We start from the raw sequence: 24,774 nt of genomic DNA on the forward strand, positions 1-24,774 counted from the left end.
AAATATACCTGGTTTCATTTCTAATAATTATTTACATTATTGTTACATTATTTTATTTAAAAAAAAGTGTATTTCGCGGTCATTGTATACGTCACAAATCTCCAGTATTCACGCTCGCCTCTTTCGACGTTATATTCGTGATGCATTCACATGCAGTCGGACATTTTAAACTCCGAAAACAAATCAATGCATTAAACGGTAATAACTGCGAATATCATAACAATGTCGGTGCTGACACATCAAGAAGAATGACTGGGTGAAAATTTACACTATTTGGTTCATCTAGTCACTTGGGTTTTCAATACTTGATCAAATAACTAGGTTCCTGTCTTCCGTTTTCAGGGTTGGTATTTCAATTGACCATAATAAAGAATAAACCTTCCTTTGCTATGTATAATTGTAATAAAATAAATCACAAAAAAAAACCGAACACTTCTGACCACATTTTTGACCATTTTTGCTGACTAGCGTGAGAATGCTTAGTGCAATATGAAACCGAATCAATATGATTGCTCGCTCATGTTGCGATAATAACGACAGGACACAAAAATGATCATATTAATTTTTTTTAAATAAAGAAGTCACACCTAAAAAAACCAAATCAAAAATAAAGATTTCACTCACTACATGTTAAATTAATACAGTGTTTATAATTACAGATAATAAATGTTATATTTCAGATCTGTACACTTTTCGTGTTGACCCCACAGCAGTGCTTGTTCTGTCCCGCTTTCCAAAAGTCCCCACGTGATTAACTTCATTCGCAGGAACTAATGAAAGGTTTAAGGATGAATTCTCTCTTAAATATATATTCCATAGAATGATGTCTTACAAATGAATTTTAGTCACAGAGGATGGTAAAAAACTGCTTTTTCTGCCCCCACTGCAAAACTGCGTTGTGCTATTCATTTGTTCGGCTTCTCTTTTGATTACCCATCATTCACAAACAATTTTTCAGGTAGAAAAAAATGGGAAAAACATGGGAAAAATCAGGGTTTCCGCAGGTCATCAAAAAACAAGGTCATTAAAAGGTTGCGGTGAAAATGAAAGCCTTAAGTAGCATCAAGATGAGCAGAACTATAATTTTTAGAGCTAGGGTTCCACAAAGGGCTCTGAAATCCAAGAGTTCTTTCATGTTCCAAATCATTTGCTCTCAATTTGAAATGATAAATGTGCCTTTCTAGTCACTAATATCCAGCATGAAATGCTAATGCCACTTAGTGGCAGGAAGAGAAATGACATCAGCACGAATCACCATCTATATTTTCAATACATTTTTACCATAGAGTCGAATATTTATGTTCAAATAACTTAATGACTTTAAAATTTATGTATGTAAGCAGCAGGATGTGAGCATGAAGTTGAAGTCGTATTAAAGGGGAAGTCAACTCCAATTATTGTTTTTTTACATTAATATTCTAATTTAAAATAGTCTCTATGTGCTCCTGTGATTCTCATCATGCCATTCTAATGATTTTGCATTTGTGGAATATTAATGAGTCAATTCAGGGAGCGGCCATTTTGACTAAAAACATCATATTTGACGATCGATTCTTTGGCCGATTATGGCCCTTCAAACAACGATCAAAAATATTTTCCGATTTTAACTTTATGTATCCTGTCGATTTACATCAGTTGCATACAAGTACCGCTGCCATCAATATTACACATAAATCCATATATCGTAAAATATATATCATGAAATTCGTTGTTGTGCTAATTTCACGGACACACGGGCCCGAGTAACAACCGACTTGCGTCTCACCTGTTTGCCCAGTTTGATCGTGTGACATTTGCCGAGCCGTTTCCTTAGCAACTATGATGTCATTTTCAGTCGACAGCCTTTGGCAAAATGGCCGCCCCTAAGATGCATAAGAACAGGTGGCTTTTGCTTAACATTCACATATCATATTCCACAAACACACAATTTACCAGAACACTGTTGAGTCGCTCCGCATAGACATAAACTGTTAGATAATTTTGGGGTTGACTTTCCCTTTAAAAAAAAAATCCAAATTGATTTGCTGATAGCCGCATAAACCCCGCCTATTGTATTCTAGCTCCAATGGAATCTGCACATGTTGTACAAACCGGTGCAGCATGTGAGGGGCAGTAGGACCAAAAAAAAAAAAAAAAATACAACACATGATCACAATCTTTACTCATTCACACGTGAACATGATCTGAATGAAAGATGAAAAAGAGGCACTAGTAGTGAAGTCGTCTGCTTCCGTGTACCCGCCGCATCTTTATTCGCTCAACTCAGCTTGTCTTTGATTCTATCTGTCACACGTGTAATACTTTGTTTTGGAACACACTAGCGAAGCAAAATCTGTATTCTAAAAATACATCAATTCAAAAACAGCCGCAGCTCCTGCAGTGCTTTCAGGATCCTGGTTTTGAAACCGAGTATCCGAGTATTCCATCCCGCATTGTTTCCTCCTAGGTGCTATTAGTGTGCAAGTCAGTTTTGTTTGCTACCTAGCCGACGGCACTGCAAAAGCCGCAGTTATATGTGTGTGTGTGTGTGTGTGTGTGTGTGTGTGTGTGTGTGTGCTCTTTACAGACAACTTTTTTTAATCGCCATTTTGCATAATATTTCTTGCCTCAAAAAAAAAAGCACTCCTTTGGCTTCTTCCTTTCCCCTGCTTGCTTCTGATGTGTTGTTGTTGTTTTTTTTTTTTGGATGTGTCCCTCATGCAACACCATGTTATGATACAGTGTACTGTACAGGGCTGTGGTTCTGAAGGCAGGACTGGGTTACTCCAAGTAGATATCTTCTGTGGGGCAGGAAAACTCCACAAATTCTTTGTAGTACAACTGGAAGGCTTTCCTGTAAAACAAAAACATTCCAATATTTTTTTTAAAAAAAGCTTTCACTGAGCATGGAACACTTCAGTGCCGGCTCGAATCGATTAGCAAATATATCGTTGGGTATGAACGCTGAATGCGAATTTTCCAATTTGACTCGAATGCATCATGGCGTATTGCAGTCAGAAAGGAAGTCTTGCATTCAACTTTTCAAGTAATTACTCAATGAAGGCAATGGAGGCAGCATTTCGCCCTACCTAGCAGGCACAACGCAGACAGATTGATTTAAAAATATTTACTAAAAGCAAAAACAAAAAACAAAAAAAAAAACAACACACCCTTTGCTTCTACCGTTGGTCAGTGGATGCCGAGAGGTGATTCTGAATTAAAAATAAAAACCTACCCATAGGGTTCACGTTAGCCATGTTAGCATGTTAGCCAGCGTACGCTACGTGACAAACAATGTTTCCAAAAACGAATGACTGCTTTCTAAAGCTCTTTCGACAAACTGGATGTTTTGTTTGTTGGACTGTGACCTATTTCCGAGCCAAAGTACTCTGATTCGAATGGATTCGGGATTTGCAGGAACGACCGCAGACTTGGGTGCAAATCCAGAGCTTAATGATTACAAATATTGCAATTAATCTTATGTAACAACCACCCTCCACCATGTTTCTTCAGCCATCTTTCACTGCCATTTATTTTCTAGGCATTTGACATTATTAAGCGTGTAAAGACAAAGTGTGTTGACCTCAGAGCTAAAATGGGACATCAAAGCCGTCTCCTGGTTCAGTATGAGGACGGGGAGTAGTTTCACACACTCCCCTGCCCAACCCCCGTCGAAAAAAACGAGTATACTCGTCGATGGCAGCGAATGAGTTAAAACTGCTGACTCACCCGACAGACTCCGCGACTGCCTTGGTGGAATCTTCAGACACAAACACATGGCAGGCAAATCTCTGGTCTGCTGGGTGCTTTGTAATGAAACCAAAATATCTGCAGAGGCAAAAAAAAAAAAAAGAAAGAAAATCTTGGTTTAACACTATCAAAGTTCGTCAAAAGCAAATAAATCGAATTTCTCAGAATACAAGTCAAGTTTTTTCCCCCCTCATTTTCAACCTCCGTATTAGGGGGATTGACTTATAACTAAATAACTCAAAACAGGCCAATTTGTTCACGTGTGTTTGAATGATTCATTAGAATGTGAAATAAACACCTTAAAATGACTACATATTGCTCTAGTTTAGTATAATATGTATTAGTTTTAAAGCGTTTGCACGGAACACGCAAAAATGCACTTTCCTCAAGTGGGGTCGGAGAAATGTGGTGAAATAAGCAAAAGATCCACAGACTAGAAAGAAGAAATTGAATTGTTTGTTTGGGGTATGGTTGACTTACTTGCAGTTTTTAGGATGATAACCACAGAAGGAGACGTTCTTTAACTGGAAAAAGTGACTGCACTCGTTACTCTGATAGAAGAGGGAAAAGGAGGAGGAAGAGGCACATTCACGCTTCAATGTATCATCAGAAAAGTAGGACGACATCGCACAACTTAAGGATTCAGTAAATCAACAATAGCAAATTTTGTTCCCATTCAAAATTCTTAAAAGTTCATCTCAGTCAATTTTCTTTAAGATGTATTATTCTCCACAATTCATACATACCAAAATTTTTTCACACAAATTTTTTTTAAATGTAACTACTACTTGTACATTTCTCAACCCAATACACGCCTTCCGGATTTGTTCTCCCCACATTCCAAAATTGACACTATTCTAAATATTCAATGTTTTTTATTCTGTTTCAAAAGTAAAAGTCCACAATTTTCACATTTCCACGAATCAATAACACATATACCTGAATCAAAACATTTGTCAACAAGTTAATTGCAATATTAGTCATTAATTATTAAACTGTACTACTTGATTGTAAAACAAAGCGTTACAATTACTGCCTGTAGTGTATACATATGGCCACAAGATGTCGACAAATGACCGTTGCAAAATAATAGCTACTCTACAGTACGTCACTATGTACTGTTTTATGCAATAGATATGAATGCATTTAATATCATTTGAGATTGCTTGGGCTCCATAAAAAGCCCCAAAGCAACCTTACCCGGTCACAAGCGTAATAATCCTCATGAACGGCCAGTTTGATTCCCTTCACGCTGATTTCCAGGACGCAGGATGAAGGCGGGTTGTGCTTGACCGTCATTCTTCTGTTGGTGGCAATCTGGAAAGAGCGAAGGTGGCTTCAGAACCGTTCAAAACATGCAAACGAAGGGTACGCCGGTGCCGAACCTTCTGCATAGCTGCGCATAGAACGTCGTTTCCTTTATGGTACGGTACTTGGACTGAGCCCAGGAACTTTAGCCGGTATCGGTCTAGCCACTCGCTACTCTTTGCTGAAAGGAGATGAAAGCATTTATAGCATTTGCACTCTTTTTTTGTTGTTGTTGTAGTTTGTTCATACTGAACAGGAACTGACAGCAGATTGCGAGCATCAAATCGTGGAAACGCTAGCAACCGATGGTCTCTAAACATCTTAAATGTATTTCTTTTTGGCCTACAAGCCCTCATCGAGCAAAAATGTTTCGTAAGACATTTCTACTTTACGTAACCCGAGACTCGTGGAATTTATGTGTTTGAAGAGCTAATTACCTTTAAAGCTGTCAGCCTCCTTGGTCACCTCGATAGCATAGTAAGCAGGGAAGATCCCCCGGGCGCCCGTTCTCATGTTGAAGCCCTCGTACCAGTAATCCTCTCCTTGCACCTCAACCAGCAGTGGATCATCCACTTCAAGCTCTAATTCATCATCATGCCTAGGGACGAATCTGGAGGGAGGAAAAAAAAATGAGGCTGAAGATCTGGGGGCTCTCTGAGGGTTTGTATATGCTAGTTTCATTCGTCATTGTTTTCAAAGGGCCGAATAACATTCATATTTACACTGTCAAGGTCTGATTTCGAGCCGGGGGGGGGGGGGGGGGGGGGGGGTGTCACATGAATTGCAGCTTCTTTGAGTTAGACTGTCTTATTTATCATGTCTGGCTTCAGAAGGGACCTCATAATTTGGTACTAAACAACTTCACAGGCAATTTTGTGGGCGGGGCCTAATCAAAACTACAGTTTCAAAAAATGTCCTGTCTTTCCTAGTTTACTAAATTAGGTAACCTCTGGAATATACAATTATTGACTAAGATTTGAAAATGGAGCAATAATGTTATAAAACCTAAGTAGGAAACAATCAAGCCCACATTTTATTGTACGTGACAAATGAAATAATGGAGTTGGCTCGGCAATTGTTAGCAAATACGTGTCTGCTGCAGGAAAACCGCGTTTAGTGATGTAAGCGCGCATTTATTAGAGATATTTCGGTTCCTGCCAAATCAAAGGTTTTGGATAATCTGGATTATCTGTCGGTTTGCTTATCCTGTCGGTTAGAAAAACAAATTTCTTGCCCTTAAATAAAGGGGTGATTGTTCCATTGTTTTCTCACAGAGAAAGAAGTGACAATAAGAACGATGTTCCTGTAGTATAAATATGTATTAACTCATTCAATCAGAAAGATTTTTTGCATACCTTTACACATTCAAATCGTTGCTACTAATTTACAAATTTCCTCTCGAGTATTAGGGGAAAGGTCTCAAAATTGTTTCCTGGATAAATAAAGAAATAAAGTGCCTGGGACTGAATATCTAAAACTCTTGAAATGTCTGTAGAAATACATCTTTGGGATCGTATGAGTTAATACTATAATTTGGATATGTAAAACAAATATTTTCAGTCCTATGTTGGTCTCACCTGTAGACAGCCCTATGACTCTGATCCTGCTCCTCTCCATTTATGGTGCAGGAAAATAAACCAAAAGACTCAGCACCTAAAGCACCCCCGCCCCAAAAAAAAGTCAGTATTAGAGGTGCAACTGAGAGCAATTAGGTACATAATAAACACTGTATAAATTGCACTAATAATTTCTTCAAAAAGCTATGTATCCAAAACGACTTTCATGGTTGTACCATTTGAGTGTTCTTGATAAAAAAAGCAAAAAAAAAAAAGTAAAAGATGGTCTGATTGTAATTCAAGACAAGGTTCAATCAAACACGCGCACGCTCAGACTGTCGTGCATTTGTGTGTTCCTGTGTGTGTCTTTAAGTGGTATGGCCTAGTGTAGTGGTGCTCAACCTTTTTTCAATGAAGCAAAATATTTTCGGCTGTACAAAGAACTTAACAGTGCAGTTTGCATCTGTATTAAACCCAACCAAATAAAGACAAACAATGTTTTGCAAAACACCATTTAGCAATATGTTGCTTCATGTCCCAATTAATTTGCGTTTAATTTGAAAAGAAAACTGTACCGGTTCTATATGTATATATTGGATGTGTTTACTGTCTGTCAGTACTATCAAGATTACCTATTAAACTTGTAACAGATATTTGCTTGAACGAAGACTTGGAATATACATAAAATAATCGAATAATAAAAAAAAAAAAAAAAAATCGTTTTTCATAGTTAGGTACGTAGGTAGATTTTTTTTTTTTAACTATGGTCTGCGATTGGAATGGGATTTTTATGTGGGCAAGATGGCAAAGGAGTGAAAATCCACGCCTGTCACCCTCTAATCTGAAGATCGCTTGTAACCTAAAAAATGCGCAAATTTATGATGCAACAAGAAACCTCTCAAGAAGGCGTTGACCTACTTGAAGAGCTTGATCGTCCGTTCATGAAGACGTTGAGGAACTTCTTGGAGAAATGCAGGTCGACGTCCGGCGAGGAGTCTTCGGAAAGACAGGCGGTGGCCTCTCGCCGGACCCCGCCCAAACGAGCGCAGTCTTCCTCTTCGTCGCCCTCCTCGTACTCTTCCCCGATGGCCGACTCGTACGGGGAGGAGACGCAGTTGTCGTAGACGGTGGCCGAATCGCTGTCGTCGCTGTAACCTTGGTAACACTGTCTCAAACTGACCAGTTCCAGCTGAGCGTGCTCGTCCACCACCAGGGTGTACTTGACCGAGTCGTAAGACAGGCCGCTGGCGTCCGAGCTCATGGAAGTTCTTAGCGTGGCGGCTCTGCGGTCCACCTTTCCCACAACTTTCTTGATCCTTTCATTCATCATGATTCTGTCCACATCCTCGTCCTCCCCGCAGTAACTTTCGTCCGTGGCGTCCACGTACTCCACCGACGATCCCGTTCTCAACATGGCCCCCGCCCCTGAGCCTTTGAGCCCGAAATCCAGCGCCAGGGAAGAATGCGTGGACAGGCCCACGCCGGGCGGAGTGATGAGCGATTCCACGCAGGAAGCGTAAGACGGCGGGGCGATGTAGACTTCGTCCTCCTCGTAAATGGAGGGGTTGGACTGGTCGGGTAGAGGCTGGTAAGGGGGCGGGCCTTCCGTATCCGAGCTGATGGACATACGACCCTGTTCGCTCAGCTGCGAAAGGAAAGGCCGATCCTGCGTGCAAGGAGCTTCCGAGTGATCGGAACAGCGCTGAACCGGGGTCAGATAGATCTCCTCCGTCGGCTCCAAAGGGGCCTCCGAGCGGTGCTGCTGGTTTCCGCTCGGGTCCAACTTCCCGGCCGGATAGAGAGGAACCGGTTTGTAATTCTGCGGCGGCGGCGGCGGCGCGGGCGGCTTCCCCTGAAACTTGGGCCGCGTGGACGTCGTCGCCGAAGCCGCCGAGCTTTGCGAAAGTCCCGATGTGCGCGAGTGCCTGCAGGGGGCGTCGGTGGACGTGCCCCGGTCTTTGGTCTGCGCCGAGCCGCTCCGCGCCCTGTCCTCGTCACTCAGGCAGCTGTGCTCGCGCGGGGGAGAAAGCTCACCTGGAAGACGGGAGAGGACACGCAGACACACAAAGACGGCCGTGCAAAGACACACGCAGAGACCACACACACAAAAACTGTTTAAGAACGTAACCGCCATCGGCGACGCATCGGGCACGAAGGCTGACATGGCAACAAAATACGGGAAGACGAAAAAAATATATAAAAGGTTAGGTAACATATGTCAGGATTAGTCGGCTAAATCCCCATAAAAACTCAAAGTACGTTAACGGAATGGCGATTGACTGGTTACGTCATAATCCAGGAAGTGCAGGCAACATGATTTTATGAGGGATGATACGATGAAATCAGGAGCCAGATTAGCAAATAACTGGGGACTACTCCAATTCACGTATATGTTCCCTCGTTTAATAAAGGGGTTACATTCCAAAAACACCGGCAATGAATTAAATGTGTTTTTTTAATTACACTGTTTATGTTCATTGATAGTATTATGCGTATTATAAATGCTTTTTCATTTATCACCTTTTTTGTTTGTTTTTTTCCCTTTATTTTACTGCATTTTTTATTGTTTATTATAAATACTTTTTGTTAGTAAAAAATTACAAATTACATTTTGCATTTACAGTATTTTGTCTATATTTTTATTTGTTGTTCATTAAATGTTTTAAAGAAGTAAAACCCACATCATTTATAATTTTCTCAGATAGTTATTAATGTTTTCTCAGATTTATCTAATTTAAATACTCTCTGGAAATTCAAACTTCACATAAATAAAACAAAAATAGTAAACTTTCACAGATGTAAACCAAAAGCCAAAATATGTATGGGAGGAATAAAAAGAAACTGCAATCATTTCCTTAAAACTGCAAAAAAACTGTCAGTTTTTGACTCTTCTATTTTCTGATTTCTAGTTTTTCAATTTGAGTCCAAGATTTCACAACACATGTAAAATAATAAAGTAGACAAAGACGTAGGGATTTATTCATAGAGACTTTTACATGGCTACAAATCCACCAGGTCTTTCAAGTGAATAAAAATAGCATTTTTTTTTGAGGGTACAGAAATATTTGGACTATTTGATTTGTGATCTCGTCCTTATTGAAGCTTGTGCTGCCTCACGTCAAGACTTGTACACATAAAAACACACAAAGCTATTCAGCAGGCTTGCTACATTCTATACTGTACTTTTTGGGCCAATTATGGCCCCAAATAAGGAGCCAAATAGCCGATATTTGCTGACTTGGTTCACTTTTGACCTTTTTACACTTCCCTTTACAGGAGTTGTATACCAGTAACACTGGTGGAATTATTAATCACACATAAATCAATAGCATAATCTCGTATCCTTATATTAAATGCATCGATTAACCCATTCTGCGGACATGCCATTCAATACAAAGCAAATCTTTTTTTTCACAAGGAAATATTAGGTGTGCAGTGCATGGAAGTTGTGCAAAGAATTGACCCGGATGCAGTACTTTACACTTAGATTTAAGTCATACATTGTTTTAAAAACTGGAAAAACAAACCCAAATAGTCCAGTCCAAAATAAATTAGGCATAAATGTGTTAAACATTGCACCCATGCAGCTATTAGTACCACAATTACATATGACAAGGATTAATGCTATTTTATTCAATATCATTTTCCCAATTAATCAGCTGATACATCAAATGTATGAAAAAAAAAAAATCCATAACAGCCTGGGCCTGATTATTATGATATCCATGATATAAGGCAATAATTAAACATTCTTAGCATGTGTCTTGAGTCAAATAAATTAACATACCAGTTTTGAGAGGTGAGGATGATCCAGAAACTTTATCTTGCCATGTGTATTTCTTGCCAAATGAGTTGTTGTTTAATGTGTCCTGAGGAGAAGCGGAGGGAGAGAACAAATGAGGGAAGTGGTGGGAAAAGCGGATGATGAAGAGAGAGGCCGACAACGCTCTGGATCCCGAGACTCCACCTTTTGTCCCCCAACTCACCAAACAACACACACAAAGCTTTTTTTTTTTTTTTTCTGCTGAAAATGCACTGAATGAGGCTTTTGTCTTTGTGTAGTGGTGTGAATTTAAAGGGAACCAGACCTTTTCCCTACTAGGGGGAAAGACAGTTATCTAATTTGCTATCCTGTTTTCATTTTCATTCTTGAAACGCAAACTTCGTTGCATCCGCCCATAAAATAACAATGAGGGCTTTCTATTCTATTCTACTGTCAAGCATGTAGGTAGTCACAACCTAAATTTCAAATGATAGGTACTGTGTATATAAAATGTCATTTCTGGGGAAAAATAAAAGTGGTATTAAAGCCACCGACACAAAACGCCACTTAAGCGTAATCCATTTTTGGAAACTCTTAAAATGATACTTCAGATGGATATTTAGTTTTTTTTTTTAAAATTTCCTTTCTTCAATATTTTAACGCGTAATTAATACACTTAAAAACACATTTTGCAACTCAACCGATCACAACTCAGCTTGCAAAGTCACATGACCAAACCCAGAAAACAGGTGAGCCATTATTGGTTGCTTTCGCACATTGTCATTTTTAACCAACACCAAGTGGCAAAATGTGTTCTTAAAGGGATAGCCCACTTATTTAGCCATTTTTAGTAGTAAAAAAATATTTTGCCTATAAATAACTCATTCAGTCTGGTTAAAATGGATTCAGTTTTAAGAGCCAGTGAATGAGTAAACTTATCTATTACCAGCCCGGTAAAAATGTATCTTTGCCATCACAGCTGACACTGGTAGTGATTGAAAAGGGATTTTAGACGTCCGTTTAATTATTTTTCATATCTTTAAACACATTTTGCCACTTGCTATGGCCTAAAGATGACATCACGTGCTAAAGGCTCAAGTAATGACCAATCACAGCACATCTTGTGAATGTTCAATGACCAACAGGTGAGCTGTGATTGGTCGTTGCCTAAGCCTTGAGGGGGATGTCATTTTAATGACAGCAAGAGAAAAAAAGTGTTTTTAAAAGTATTAAATGTACTTAATGTCAATTAAACCAACCAAGAAAATTATAGACAGTATAGTAACTTTTTACTGTTGAAAATGCCCAAATAAAGTTATTTTCCCTTTAATTCAGATAAGACTTGAGCGAAGGAGATACAAATAACAAACTGGAAAGTCCTGTGATCGAAATATTCTGTTGCAAATATGGTTCCTTTTCCTATGTTCACCCACAGATGCGTGACTCACTTCCCAATCTAGTGTACCAGGCGGAGACAGAGCTGTCGTCGTGGTAACGGAAGACGTGGACCCATCTTGTCAGGAAAGCAAAAAGATCATGCATGTGTGCAAATGACTCATGCGGCATGTGTTTTAATTACTCAGCTGTACGTGGACTTGATCCCACCAAACAGGAACCTCCCACACACACACACAAAAAAAGGCAATTGAGAATAAATGATGTGCCCGCAGATGAATGAGCTGAACGAAGGTAAATTTTGGCTGCAAACCCAGACTCGCTGAGAAGTACTTACAACAAGTGTGGTGTAACCAGATGGGAGATTATCAAGACTCAGGATCAATCTTGACATTACGTCTGGATACATTTACTCACATAGTCTTAGTGAGGGCAAACTGCAAAATAAAAGCTACCTCGGCAGTAGGGCATTCGCAAATGTTTTCTCACTTAGTGACAATAAACAATCACTAAAATGTGTGTGAATATATATATATATATATATATATATATATATATATATATAATACACACACACACACACATGTTAGCATGTTAGCTAGCTAGCTAACTATCTCTCTGGTAAATGAAGTAGAGCTGAATATACAGTTTACATTTCTATTTATTCACTGACCTGGAAACACCTCCCATTTTGCCTCTGTGTGTCTCCGCATCTCTCAAGCACTCTGATTGTAGAATAAAAGCCAGAAAGCATTGGTACGCAGGCATCTTATGTAACCATCTCAACCACTGAGGTCAAAGTTTCCAGTTGGATATGATTTCTGTCAGCGTGATTGGTTAAATTCCGATAAAGGCAACCGCAAATGTAACTAGTATCATTTTATTGTCATTGTTTACAAGTAGGGCCCAAACAGTACGGCTTTTTTAAGGCCGACGCAGATTACTGGCAAGAAAAAAATAAATTTTTGTTTAGATTACCTAGTGTTTGGCCTTTTTTTTTAATTACTGAATGAAAAAGCATTTTTTTTTATCCCGATGCATTTCATTAGGTAACAAATATATACAGATTTTCACTATTATCAGGTACATTTTTTTCAAATCTGGTAACACTAATGAAACTAGACAAGTGTATTTAACAGTGTCAAGTGAGAGTATATTCATACATTTAGCTCCTGGAGAAAGTGAATGACTTTCAAGCAAACAGCATTTCATAACAATAGTTTCTGTCGTAGTACTCTCTAGATGTGACAACTCAAACACAGACAGGAAACTCTGAAGAGCGATGGTACAGTGGCTTGGAACGATCAGTTCTCTACCTCAGGGAAACAGGACAAACTAAGGCGCTGACAAATCTGACGCTGTTCAGAAGATCATTTTGACAGCCTGCAAGTCTGGAGGACTTGGTGTAGAATCGTTGAGAAGATATGCATACTGTTGCATAAGCACAGCCGCGACGATTTCATGTCACAAGAGCCCAGCAAAATACAACAGATTTACGCATTTGCTATAATAATCGCTTCTGTGAAATATTTTTTCAATCAGTTACCCACTAACCAAATCTGTGTCTGATTTATTCAATTTTGGAACTACCTTTCTAGTGATACCAGAATATAAATACCAGAAGATAGATCATGTAGCATCGTGATTTAGTTTGCCACACTGTGCATCCACATAAAAGTGAACCAAATATAGCCATCCGACGTTTTGCAAAAGATTCCCTGGAACACAATTTAGCACAGTAGGTTCTCTCATGTTCCAAATAATTTGCTGTTAATTTGAAAAGGAAATCATGCTGTTGTTTGCTCATACCTTTAGAAAACTGAACAAAACCTCACGTACCCCCTTGAAGTGCCTTCACGTATCTCCAGGGGTATGCATACCACCTTTTGAGAACCACTGATCTTTTGAATCTATTGTAAATAATATGAAGACAGAACTGATAACTATCTTAAACTTAACAAACCAAGGGCTTACAATGTCACCACATAAAAATTTAGAAATTGGTAGCTTCATTTTCCAATTAATTTCCTCGTAATTTGAAAAGAAAAATGTATTGTTCTTGTCACAACATTCACGAGTAATAAATTAGATTTGCCGATATTTCTGAAGAGCCTACACATACCCCACTGACCTATCATACATCCAAATGCTAACAGTACATACTGCGCTAGTTAAAGTCTTAGATCACTCCGTGACTGCTGAGGGGGCATGATGACCGACTACACATAGATTCATCGGATGACTGGAAGCATGACTCAAATATACTGCAGTTGACACTTAATAAATTGGTTTGACAGCACGGTAAAATCAACAAGTCATAGGGCAACGGAGTCCCAATAACTTCGCACAGAAAACATCCATCACCCATTGCAAACCAAACAATTGAACTTTGAACTTCCTGTCTATTCAGATGGCTATCCCATGATTTACTCTGGAGCTGTATGCAGACAGGCACAAAATCCCACTACACTTTCACTCAGAGTGATCATAAAACAAGGACACCATATTGTTTAAATGAACATAAAGAAAATAGAAAACGACACGCACACCCGGGGGGAAAACGTCATAACAATGGAGATTGTTGTTCATCTGAGTGAGCAGAAAAAAGAAATAATAAGAATAATAAAACGCAAGTTCAGTGAAATTTTCTTTAAAATATAACTGACATCATTCTCACTAATCGCATTTTTCCTACTCAGCTGTGTTCATATCAATTAAAAAAAAAAGACTTTACCTGAGTGCGTGGCACAATTGGAAAGAGGTTAAGGGTTGTAGGTCTCTTGGGGCGGTAGGTATCCATGGTAACAGGAACTGTTGGATCCTTGGTGACCGGCGGAGGTGCGATGGATGCCTTGGAAGACTCTTTGTCGCCGCGGAAACCGTCTGCACCGTCAATGAGCTCCAAATGCAGCATCTCTGCCTGGAGCTGTCCCACGGCGCCGAGTTCCGCCCTCCCCGCTCTGCTATTGGTCCCTCGTCTCACGTGGCCCTGCGGGGATTGGAGGACACATGCTGTCATTCGCGGCGGAGCGGCGCACAGAACAAGCGCAGCGGCGAGGAGGATGAGGAGACCCGACTGGCCAATTAGAACATTCCTTGACGTCGTCGGCTTGCAGGACGCTCATAGTCGAGGCTGAGCCGCTTTAGAGCCCAAACGCAGCTGAGGCTATTCTATGCTGAGAGATTGGACCCTCTTCCCGGAGTGTTTATCTGCGCGGCTTTGCTCGATTCACTTCAACAAACACAGATGGTGCGTGCTGATGCTCTGACTTGGCCTAAAAATCCCCACTACATTGCCAGGTTGTAGCATTATGAAGCTTTTAGCTCAGAAGCAGCGACGGAAGTATCAGTTACTCCTCACACAGGAGAAATCCAAAAAACAAACAAATGAAACGGGCTTGGAAATGTCCGATTTTATTTTATTGTGACTGTTTCTGTCAAGGGATGAAAAAAAGATGAGATTATTTAGTTTATTCAATCTCAAAGACAAATTTTATTTTATTTTTAGGAGTCCAAACATTCAATCCAAGGTACTTTTTTTTTTTTTTTTTTATCAAGTGTTTGGCTAAAAATGGCTGGTGCTAAATTACATGAATTGATTATTTCAGGGAATTGAATTCTAAAGTGATATATTGCTTTTGTAATTAGCACTTATTTGTGTACTTAAAATAGTGATATTGCATTTTTTCACAAAATTCAATTTCAGATTCCTCAGATTTCCCCCTATTTCTTAAAGAAATTAAGTAAAAATGTCACAGAATTTTAAAACAAGTTTTGCCTTTATTTTAGCTTTAACATGAAATCCTCTTAAAATTAAAGTGCAAAACGTATTGCTTGCATAAATTACAAAAAATATTAATCGATACCTGAAAGAAGGACTTCTGAAAGTTGTAAAAATGTCTTTCGGTTGAGTGAGTGAATTAAGACCTGTTTCACATCTTCACATCCATGTTTTCTTCCTCGACCTTTTCTAATAGTCACTCTTCTCACTCTTCCTGCTCCTTTACTCTACACTGACAGCTTATTTATAGCGCTGAGGTTGATTGCAAAGTGAAGTAATGATCTAAAATTGTTTTCTCCTAACTGTGTGGCCAGATAGTGGCAAAACAATATAAATGACAGCCATAAACTGTTTTCAGACAGTGTGTTGATCTTTTAGAAATTGCGTGTAAAGCAGTGAATTGTTTTCACATTTGGCTTTTAGTTTATGGTTTTGTTCATAGTTTTAAATAGTGTCCTAAATTAATCACTTTTAGAGTTTAAGCAATCGTAAAGTAAGATTATAAAGCAAGATGGCTTACAAAAAAACTTTCAAAATTTGTAAAACCACTTTTTTTCTTTTTTTACACTTTAATTACATGTAAATGAAGGGCTTTGTAACATTAGCTAAAATAATTATTGCTTCTCCAGGCACAGCGATCTCCGGACTTTGAAACCGGTGCGAAGGCTTAAAAGATTCCTTTTCTTACCCTTTGACTATTTCAAAACCGAGATCAATATCTGCTAATGCAACTTGCTTCCGCTCGCCCTCTTACGTTTTACTGCCTCAATTTATCACTAGCCCCTTTAAAAGGCACTGCCGTGTTGCTAGGAGACAAGTGACGAGGCGGAGGCGGGTGAGAAGGGCGGCAGCAGCGCTGCCGGCGCCCTTACAACGCAACGGTGCCGTGATGCTCGACCATCACCCAATCAGAGAAGCCGAAGCAGGGGAAATCTCAAAAATAAATAAATAATCACTTTTTTTTTTTTTTTTTTTTTAAACTCAGAAAATTTCTAGCCACATAGTTGCATTGACTGCGTCAGGAGACCATGGTTGTATAATTACCGCCGATTGTTCACCCCGAATAAAATATTCCCGGAGGTTGCAACCAGAGACACAAGGCGCTTGTCTGTTTGTGTTTGCGTTGATGAGGCCGGTCCGCTCCATCTATGAGAGGATGACGTGAGCAGTATCCATGGAGGCAGAGCAAAAAGCCTCTGATGTATTTTCAGCTCAAACACATGCGGGCGGCAAGTGAAAGTAGGTTGCCATGGAAAATCGCTCCTTTAGCTGTTTTGCTGAAACATCTATGTGCGCGCACGCTCCCTCAGACTCGGATGACGCGGTTTTGTTTCGATTCATGTCAACGGCAGTTACAGTATATCCAACTATCGCAGGGTTCGTGATTTGATGTTACTGATTTTATAGAGTTTTTTTTTAGAACAATAACAAAAGGGAGGCGGCTCGGTGACGCAGTGGTTAGCAAGTCCGCCTCGCAGAATCAATCTCGCTCCGGCCTTCCTGTGTGGAGTTTGCACGTTCTCCCCGAGCCCGTGTGGGTTCTCTCTGCCTTCCTCCCACACCAAAAAAACATACATGGCAGATGTATTGGACATACTAAAAATTTACAGTAGGTGTGATTGAATGTGTGAATGGTTGTTCGTCTCTGTGTACCATCAAGGCATATGTTTTGCAAAGGAGTCACAAGAAATACGACCGAGCAAAAAGTTCCCTCATGTTCCAAATAATTTTCTCTCAATTTGAAAATAATAGTACTGTAGCTGTCAAGGCCTTACAAAGCAGTTAGTTGGATTAGCTGGTACCTGCAGAAACCCTTTTAAAATCTCACATGCGCTTAAAGTGCTTTCATGTGGTACTCCAATTCAGGGGTACTTGTTCTCCCATTTCAGAACTGCTGATTTAAACTATCCAATTAATCCATCCTCATTGGAATGAATATAATTTGAATACTGAATTTAATTACCGTGTCATCTAAAAAAATTTGCTTGGATTTTACATGATTTCCAACATTCCAATATCTTTTGGTTAACTACTGTGTATAAAAGAGTAGACCTCGTTGTTGTCTAAATGAATTGTTTGTATTGTTGATAATCAATTAGATGCTCCGTGTTTCTGTGATCCAACCTGCAACAAGTGTTGTAGCTAATCAAAACTATCCACTCCTACACATGAGATAATCTATGTAATCAGTTTATGTCTGAATCTGTACAGTCTGAACAAAAACCCTGATGATGAGGTCATCACCTTTGGTCAATGTGCATACAGTCCACTTTCACTCCACGCTTTATGAAAGTGTATCAGCGCTTAATGCATTATTTAACAGGGCCTTCACTCATTATAACCAGAAGACAAGGAACATCCTTTTGTCACTAAAGAAAGATGAATAATTCTTTTTTGGCAAACAAATGGTGTGATTGGCAATCGGTTGATCAGAAATTAGCTTATGAAAGCTATTCTATGTTTGGACCAGCCAAACTACAAAAGCATGACAAGGCACGGTGAGCGACCCAAAAATATCAGACGCTCATCTACTAGCATAAATGACTAAGGAGGAAGGGAAGTTTTCGTCCCCACCGTTGCCTGGTTACAAGTGAAGAAATGATTACAACAGCTGATTGAGGAGGAGGCATCGATGGCTTCAGAGACAACTGAGCCAAAAACATCTGACAGAATAATACATTCACCTCAATCACTTTGTCTCTCTGGAGCACTGCAATCTTTTTCTGACTGTGTTACAGTTCAAACATAATCCAATTATATACATACATACATAAATGTGTGTGTATATATATATATATATATATATATATATATATATATATATATATACATACACATACACACACACACACACACACACACACACACACTTCATTCTGCATGAGTTTGAATTATCCGACTGCATTTGAAGTCGCCATACGGCTCATCCTTGCCAGCCCAACCAGAACTTGGACATGTCAAGTTAATTTGAATACAACCAGCGCGCAGAAGAAAAACTTCAAAATAAAAGCCTGATAAGTCTACTGCATTGACGTCCATGTATTATTTGACCACATGATTCTCAGTTTGGCGAGTCCAGCTACAGAACAACAACTCACTTAGGACATTAAATCTCTGTGTCCTGTTGAGATTTGGATGCAGTAGCGTTGTTTGAAAAAAAAATGGTGTGGAAAAAAATTAAGATGCACTGAAAAAGGGAATTAGAAAAAAAAAAAACCTAGTGTATTGTCTTACCTTGATATCTGGGCCATTGCAGTTCAGGCTCATCCCGCGTTCATCTGTGATCTCGGTAATCTCGGACAGGTCGTCATCTTCGAACTCACCCAAACTGATGTCATGAGTCAACCTGGTCATAGAGAAAGATTCATGTCAAAGTCACTTTTTTATAGAATAAATATTCACCAGGAATTAGCCTAATCTCCAAATCATTGAGCAAGTATAGTTGAGCAAGAATAACCCAAAAAGGGGTGTCCTGCTGATAATAAAAATGGACAAATGAAGCTTTATGAAGAATACTTTTTGATGCCTCTAGGTGGCACGCTTGATTAAAAGATGCATTGGAAGTTCAATACATTTTCACTGCACTCGCCTTTCTCTTGAAACTAAAAGCACCATCTAGAGGGGTCAATAAATATTGCAAGTGCTTCACGAAGCTTCATTTTCCCATTACTAACTGATACTATACAGATATCTCAAACTAGATTAGTGTCCGATACCTATTAGATACAATGCCATCAGGAATTATTAATATTTTGAATTTTTGTATAAAATGCTAGAAGATACTTGATTAAATGATACTATTCAGTCAAAAAACAATAGTCGGCAACAGTAGGTATGAGAAACTGTGACCTATTTATTCCAAATATTGAGGTTACAGTAGTTTCTTGCACAATGTACACGTTAAGCAGTCTTGGCTTTGATTCCATTCACGACTCAATTCATCCAATCAACTGAAATGGCACAGATAGCCCAAGGATGACCGCCAGTATCGAGATGATCCTACACAAATGCATTCTTGACTGTACGAGCAATCAAAACAACAGAATCCAGACAAAATCTTTTAAATAAAGTGCTTTGCAAGTGCAGGCGTGTCTATGGCACTCTGACACAAACGTCCTTTTCATCACAATGCACAAAAACATATTTATGATTTACATTTACAGTAATACATTTCATTTAAATCTCTGGGATTAAAAAAGGATCTCCTGCAAGTATATCATTGTAAATTAACTGGGGAGATCCACTTTTGTCATAAAGAGGGAATTCTCTCTAGGGGTGACTTTAATACTTAATTTACTGTTAGGTCATGTTGGACATATTTGGAGAATGTATAATCGTTCTCCCGTGGTAGCACTATTAATTATAATTCATTCAAAGATGAGTCAGTTGTTCTCTTGCAGATATGCATTTTTATATGCATCAATGCCTATAATTCATTTTTGTCTACTGTAGTGGACATCTTGACTTTTTTGCGCTATTATGCTAAGTCTTAGTGTTTTCAGCAGAGGACACGCTGGCCTTTCCAATAAATTTTCATGTCAGCTAACCAGTGCAATGCATTTTTTATTGAGGGGAAAAAATGACTTAAAGCATATTGCTCCGCGAGTCGTGTCCGAATTGTTAAACTTGGGAGCTACATTTGTCATGGTGGATTTTATTTAACAATCCCACAATCAAAAAAGGTGTGGTAGGTGTATTGAATGCTCCAAATTGCACTTGGGTGTGATTCTAAGTGTGAATGCTTGTTTGTCTCCGTGTGGGCTGTGATTGGCTAGCAAATAGTCCAAGGTACCTTCCACCAAATGCCCAAAACGGCTGGGATAGGCACCAGCTAGCCAGCGACCCTAATGAGGATAAGCAGCGATAGAAAATGGATGGATGTGATTGCAGAGGATTTCTCGAGTGATACCATTGTTTTATTTCTGACTCATTTGCTGAAAAATTGTCACTAATAACAATGTACATCATGTAAAACTTCCTACCTCCTGACATCCCTTCACGTACCCCAATTCGAGAACCCCTGATGAAAATGGCTAAACACATTCCAAAAGTGCATATTAAATGTGTTGTTTTGACTCGTGTTGGGCATCAAAGCGGCCACCGGCATTAGTTATGTCAAAAGCATCCCAAATGAGACACACTGCACTTGCCCTTTAGTAGCTGTTACAGTATACAGTAGCTGCATCCGCCCCAATTATTCACGCCTTTTATATTCCTACTTAGAGGCTCCAGTGGTGCAAGCTGCTGACCATTCATCAGCTTTGCCCTCTCGCAAGGACACACTTAGGACCGGAGCAGGACGGTCCTGTCAGACGCCACATATGCACATAACAGTGCATTAAATGTACGAAAAGCAGCCCAGACCAATTTACACAGATGATGTGGGCTGTGTAGCCCCTGGTCATGCTATTTCTGGTCTGCAGGATCGCCATCCCATCCTAGATGCACAAAGGCTTATGCATACCCCTCCATTCAAGGGCAAGCCTAACCCGAGCTTTACCACGCAAAGAGTCAGCAAACGGAGACGCGCAAACACAAGGTCACACGGCCACGTTGCAGTAAAAACACCAAAAATCATTCCTACCATTTTTCCCACTGGTCCTCCATCCAACCCTCTTCTCCTTCCCCTCCCGAGTCCATACTGTAAGTGAGGACGGCATCCGAAGCCGAGAAGAGCAGAAGGAGCCAGGGGTTTTCGAGAGTGAAAGGGGGGTGAGGGGGAGGAGCTGAAAAGCTGGAAGAAAAGGGGTGGCGGTGCAGCTCACACGGGTCGATGGAAGGAAGGAGCGTTACATTCAGATCAGAGCTCGCCGTTGCTCCTCTCGCTATGGTGAGGGAAAGATTTCAAACGGAGAAGCTGGGGCCATCGAGGAGTGTTATCTAATCTGCTCCCGCCTCTCTTCTCCACTCTGATGTTTACACTGCCTGTGCATCACATTTACTATGGCCAGGCAGGAAAATGCTGGCGTTAGCAGAATGCTTGCCGGACAGAAAGCCCGGACAAGAGAAACATCCGAACAACAGGGCACTCCTCTCGCTTTGCGCCATGGCCGTGCTCAATTATTCATGAGGCACATTGATAAAAGAGCCCCCCGCCCTTTCTAAAATACTGTACATTGTAGGTACAAAATCACAAGGCTAAATCTGTTACAATTTAGTCACAACTCTAAGAAATAAGTAAGCAGAGATCAATACACAGTAATGTCATTGCATCTGAGAGGTTAATATAACGCCACACAAAACAGCCACGCCCATTTAAAACGTGGGTTTTCACGTGGATCAAACAAATCTTGAAATTGAACTAAATGTAAAGTGAAAAAAATTAGGGGGAGCGTAGAACAAATCGGTGCTAACTCATCTTGAGTAGCATATTGACTGTTGGAAACAAACTTTGAAGCAGATTGTTTATGCATGTTTTAGACCGCTAATGAGCATTATATAAACCCCTGCGGAGTATTTTGGCCAATCCTTTGAGCTTCACGTCAAAGGCATTTCGCAGCAAAGGGAAAGCGTTGAAAGAAAGCACTAGGGAGCTGAAATTTCACCTAGATGGTGACAACGTCAAAGTTTTAACTTGGCACAACTACTCGGTTATCATGCTACCAGGAGCGTGCCATTAATTGGCTAAAATAATGTAAAAATGATTTGGAAGAAAATAACCCCAAAATTATCAAAATTGTGTCAGTAATGACAACGTGCATCCACATAAAACTTGAGAAAATAAAAGGTATTTTAAAGGAGGTCTCTATAACACAACTTAGCAATTCAATGCTGCATGTTCCAATGAATTTGCTCTTAGTTTGAAAAAAAAAAACGTTTCTGTTAATGCTGTACAAAGCATTTGTTAGATTTGCTGCTACCTACAGAAACCTTATTAAAATCTAACATATCCCCTGGGTTAATCGGACACCAGTTTGAGAACTGTGGCCATAGATGACAGTAAATATCTTTTTTATATGAAAACTATCTAGCACTTATAAATTGTAAAATGAAGGCATAATCATTTCAAAATATATCCAAGTATTTGTCGGCTGAAAGAATTAGAACGAGGGTGAAACAGGAAAACAAGGCAACGACATATGGCTCCATTGGGATGAAGCCAACTTGAGTGCTCGGGATTATATGCTTTGGCTTCGCTGACAAAATCAATTCTGAAGCTATCAGGAAAGCAAAAGCTGTTTCAAAATGAAATCAAATAAAACATCAGTCAACTCCTTCGGTTCACACTTAAGACTAAGATTAATATCAATTATAACAGAGGCTGCAGGCTGTAGCGATTCCTGTCGGTGAAATAATGCCCTATTTACTTCTCGAGAAAGCTAGTCAACATGTGGATTAGAAACCGAGCATCAGGTTATATGATCCTACGGCCATTGTCAATATTGATTTAGCAAATCAATTATTCAAGTGTGCATGTGCTCCCTCCAATAACGGACTATAAAATTGTAACACATTCACGACATGGTGTTAATTTGACGCATATCATTCTTTTTACATATGATGTTTATTTTTTTCCACCTTATCTATTACATGTGCAGTGATGCAGACACGCAATAAAATAAATCTTCATACCCTTTACTATACTTCACATGAGGTTTACAAGGGAATGTTAAAGTAATGCATAACCGTTTTAAAAAATAATAACTATATAGCGAACAAATTCAGAAGAACATTCTTGAGCAAAAACATATTGAGATCAGATTAATAAAAACAGCTACACACTTTTTGAAAACTGATAAATCCTGCAAGCAGGACAAAAAATTAAATTGTTCCTTCTTCAAATTCCTTCAGCCAAACACTTGAAAATATTTGGGAAAAAATATATAAATACCTGAGGTTGAAGAGATTAAAGTACCTGAGATTGAATGTCTGGAAACTTGAAAACATAAAATTACTTCTTTAGGACCGAATGAGTTGATTTCATAACTAAATGAATTTTCAGGTACAAATAATACTTTGAAAAAAAATATTGCTTTTCCTTGCTCTGTCGACTGAAAATGACATCAAACATGCTGAAGGCTCAGGCAATGACCAATCAATCATGGGTAAACTCAAGAACATCACATGACCAACTCGTGAACCATGATTGGTCGTTTGCCAGCCTCGACCACAGGTGATGTCATTTTCAGTCGACAGCAAGTTAAAACATTCGTTTATTTTAAGTATTAATTATACATGAAGAATGACGTGGTTATCAAATTAATTCTAACAGAATATTAACTTTTTACAGCTAAAAATTCAATAAAAGCTATGAATGTTAAAAATGTTAAAAATTCACTAATTTTTGTCTGAATATATGGGACTCTTTTGTGTATTAAATGTTTGTTGGGTTTAATCCTTCCGTTAAAATAGTAACCGTGCAGATTGACAGAAGCAAATTTATTTATTTAAAAAAAAAAAAACAGCGGGTGTTCAAGTGGAGGCACACCCCAGATAAAGAGAAATTTAAAAAAAAAAAAAACAGCGGAAAATGAAAAACCAAACGCAGAAGCAAAACACCAACCAGAATCAGTACCGCATGCCCGAAGTCAATGGCAGCAAACAAGCATCCATTCTCTAACTCATCGCGTCCAAGCCCCCCCTTCCCGCTGCCGGTTCTTACCTGCAACTGGCTGGAGAATGGAGGCTGCGCTCGGACTGCTGGCTAGCTTCCTGCTTTCCGCCGTCCGCCATGCCGCTCGGTTCTCATGCTTTCGTTAGCCCGGAGCCACTGTGGTGTGTCGCCCCGACAGTGACACACCTGCTACATAAAACCATATCGTAGGCTGGGATAGGATGCTGCCTTCGAGGTCTGTGGGAAAATGGAGTAACAGCACACTATTGCGCTCAAACAGGTCACAGTTTGCGTATGATATAACCCAAAAGCACTTCGGTTATTATTGTGTGAAAGGCACAAGCTTTCTAAATCTTATTGTTATTCTTATTATTACATTTTCTATTCCGCTATATTCTGCCATTTAATTTAGGGTGACAAGATTTTCTAAAATAAAAGATAGGACAAGTTCGCTGAAAAACAAAACCTGCAACTAATCCTTACGAGGAATTTAATAACAAATTGAAGTCAATTTGGTGGTTATCTTATTACTTTATCTAATGTTAAATGCTATCTTGAATGATAGTTCAATTGAGCTAAATTGGTCATGCATCCCCATAATCCAATCCGATTTTTATTCTCATTAACTCTGTTTATTGTTTATTTAATATGCACCAACCGGAGCAGCGCTCCCAATTTTGTTGTATAC

At 39.4% G+C, this 24,774-nt stretch overlaps 1 protein-coding gene across 3 annotated transcripts; it reads right to left on the reverse strand.

The window, feature by feature from the left end:
* Positions 1-553: 553 nt before the first annotated feature.
* On the reverse strand, positions 554-24,321 carry mapk8ip1b (mitogen-activated protein kinase 8 interacting protein 1b). Of its 3 annotated transcripts, none has more exons than XM_088412846.1 (12): positions 24,135-24,303; positions 18,767-18,878; positions 14,486-14,740; positions 10,381-10,462; positions 7,512-8,627; positions 6,615-6,690; positions 5,475-5,647; positions 5,115-5,218; positions 4,930-5,046; positions 4,210-4,280; positions 3,709-3,807; positions 554-2,833 (listed from the first exon to the last, which is right to left on the reverse strand). In XM_088412846.1, exons 1-12 carry the CDS (start codon positions 24,203-24,205, stop codon positions 2,761-2,763), a joined length of 2,349 nt encoding a protein of 782 aa, XP_088268972.1. In that variant the 5' UTR covers positions 24,206-24,303; the 3' UTR covers positions 554-2,760. The 3 variants fall into 3 exon arrangements, with proteins under 3 accessions (XP_088268972.1, XP_088268973.1, XP_088268974.1); XM_088412847.1 differs by lacking the exon at positions 24,135-24,303 and adding an exon at positions 21,117-21,420; XM_088412848.1 differs by lacking the exon at positions 4,210-4,280 and having other exon boundaries at positions 24,135-24,321.
* Between the last annotated feature and the right edge of the window lie 453 nt (positions 24,322-24,774).

The sequence above is a fragment of the Hippichthys cyanospilos genome, chromosome 4, assembly GCF_059441005.1.
Source record: "Hippichthys cyanospilos isolate Australia breed blue-spotted pipefish chromosome 4, RoL_Hcya_1.0, whole genome shotgun sequence".
NCBI classification, from domain to species: domain Eukaryota; kingdom Metazoa; phylum Chordata; class Actinopteri; order Syngnathiformes; family Syngnathidae; genus Hippichthys; species Hippichthys cyanospilos.

Bases quoted from the DNA above. Each gene is read 5' to 3' on its own strand.
- mapk8ip1b (XM_088412846.1), bottom strand. From the start codon at position 24,205: ATGGCGGACGGCGGAAAGCAGGAAGCTAGCCAGCAGTCCGAGCGCAGC. The intron at 5,219-5,474 runs GTAATTAGCTCT...ATCTCCTTTCAG, and splicing joins GGAGGCTGACAGCTTTAAAG to CAAAGAGTAGCGAGTGGCTA. The intron at 5,047-5,114 runs GTTCGGCACCGG...CGCTCTTTCCAG, and splicing joins TATGCGCAGCTATGCAGAAG to ATTGCCACCAACAGAAGAAT.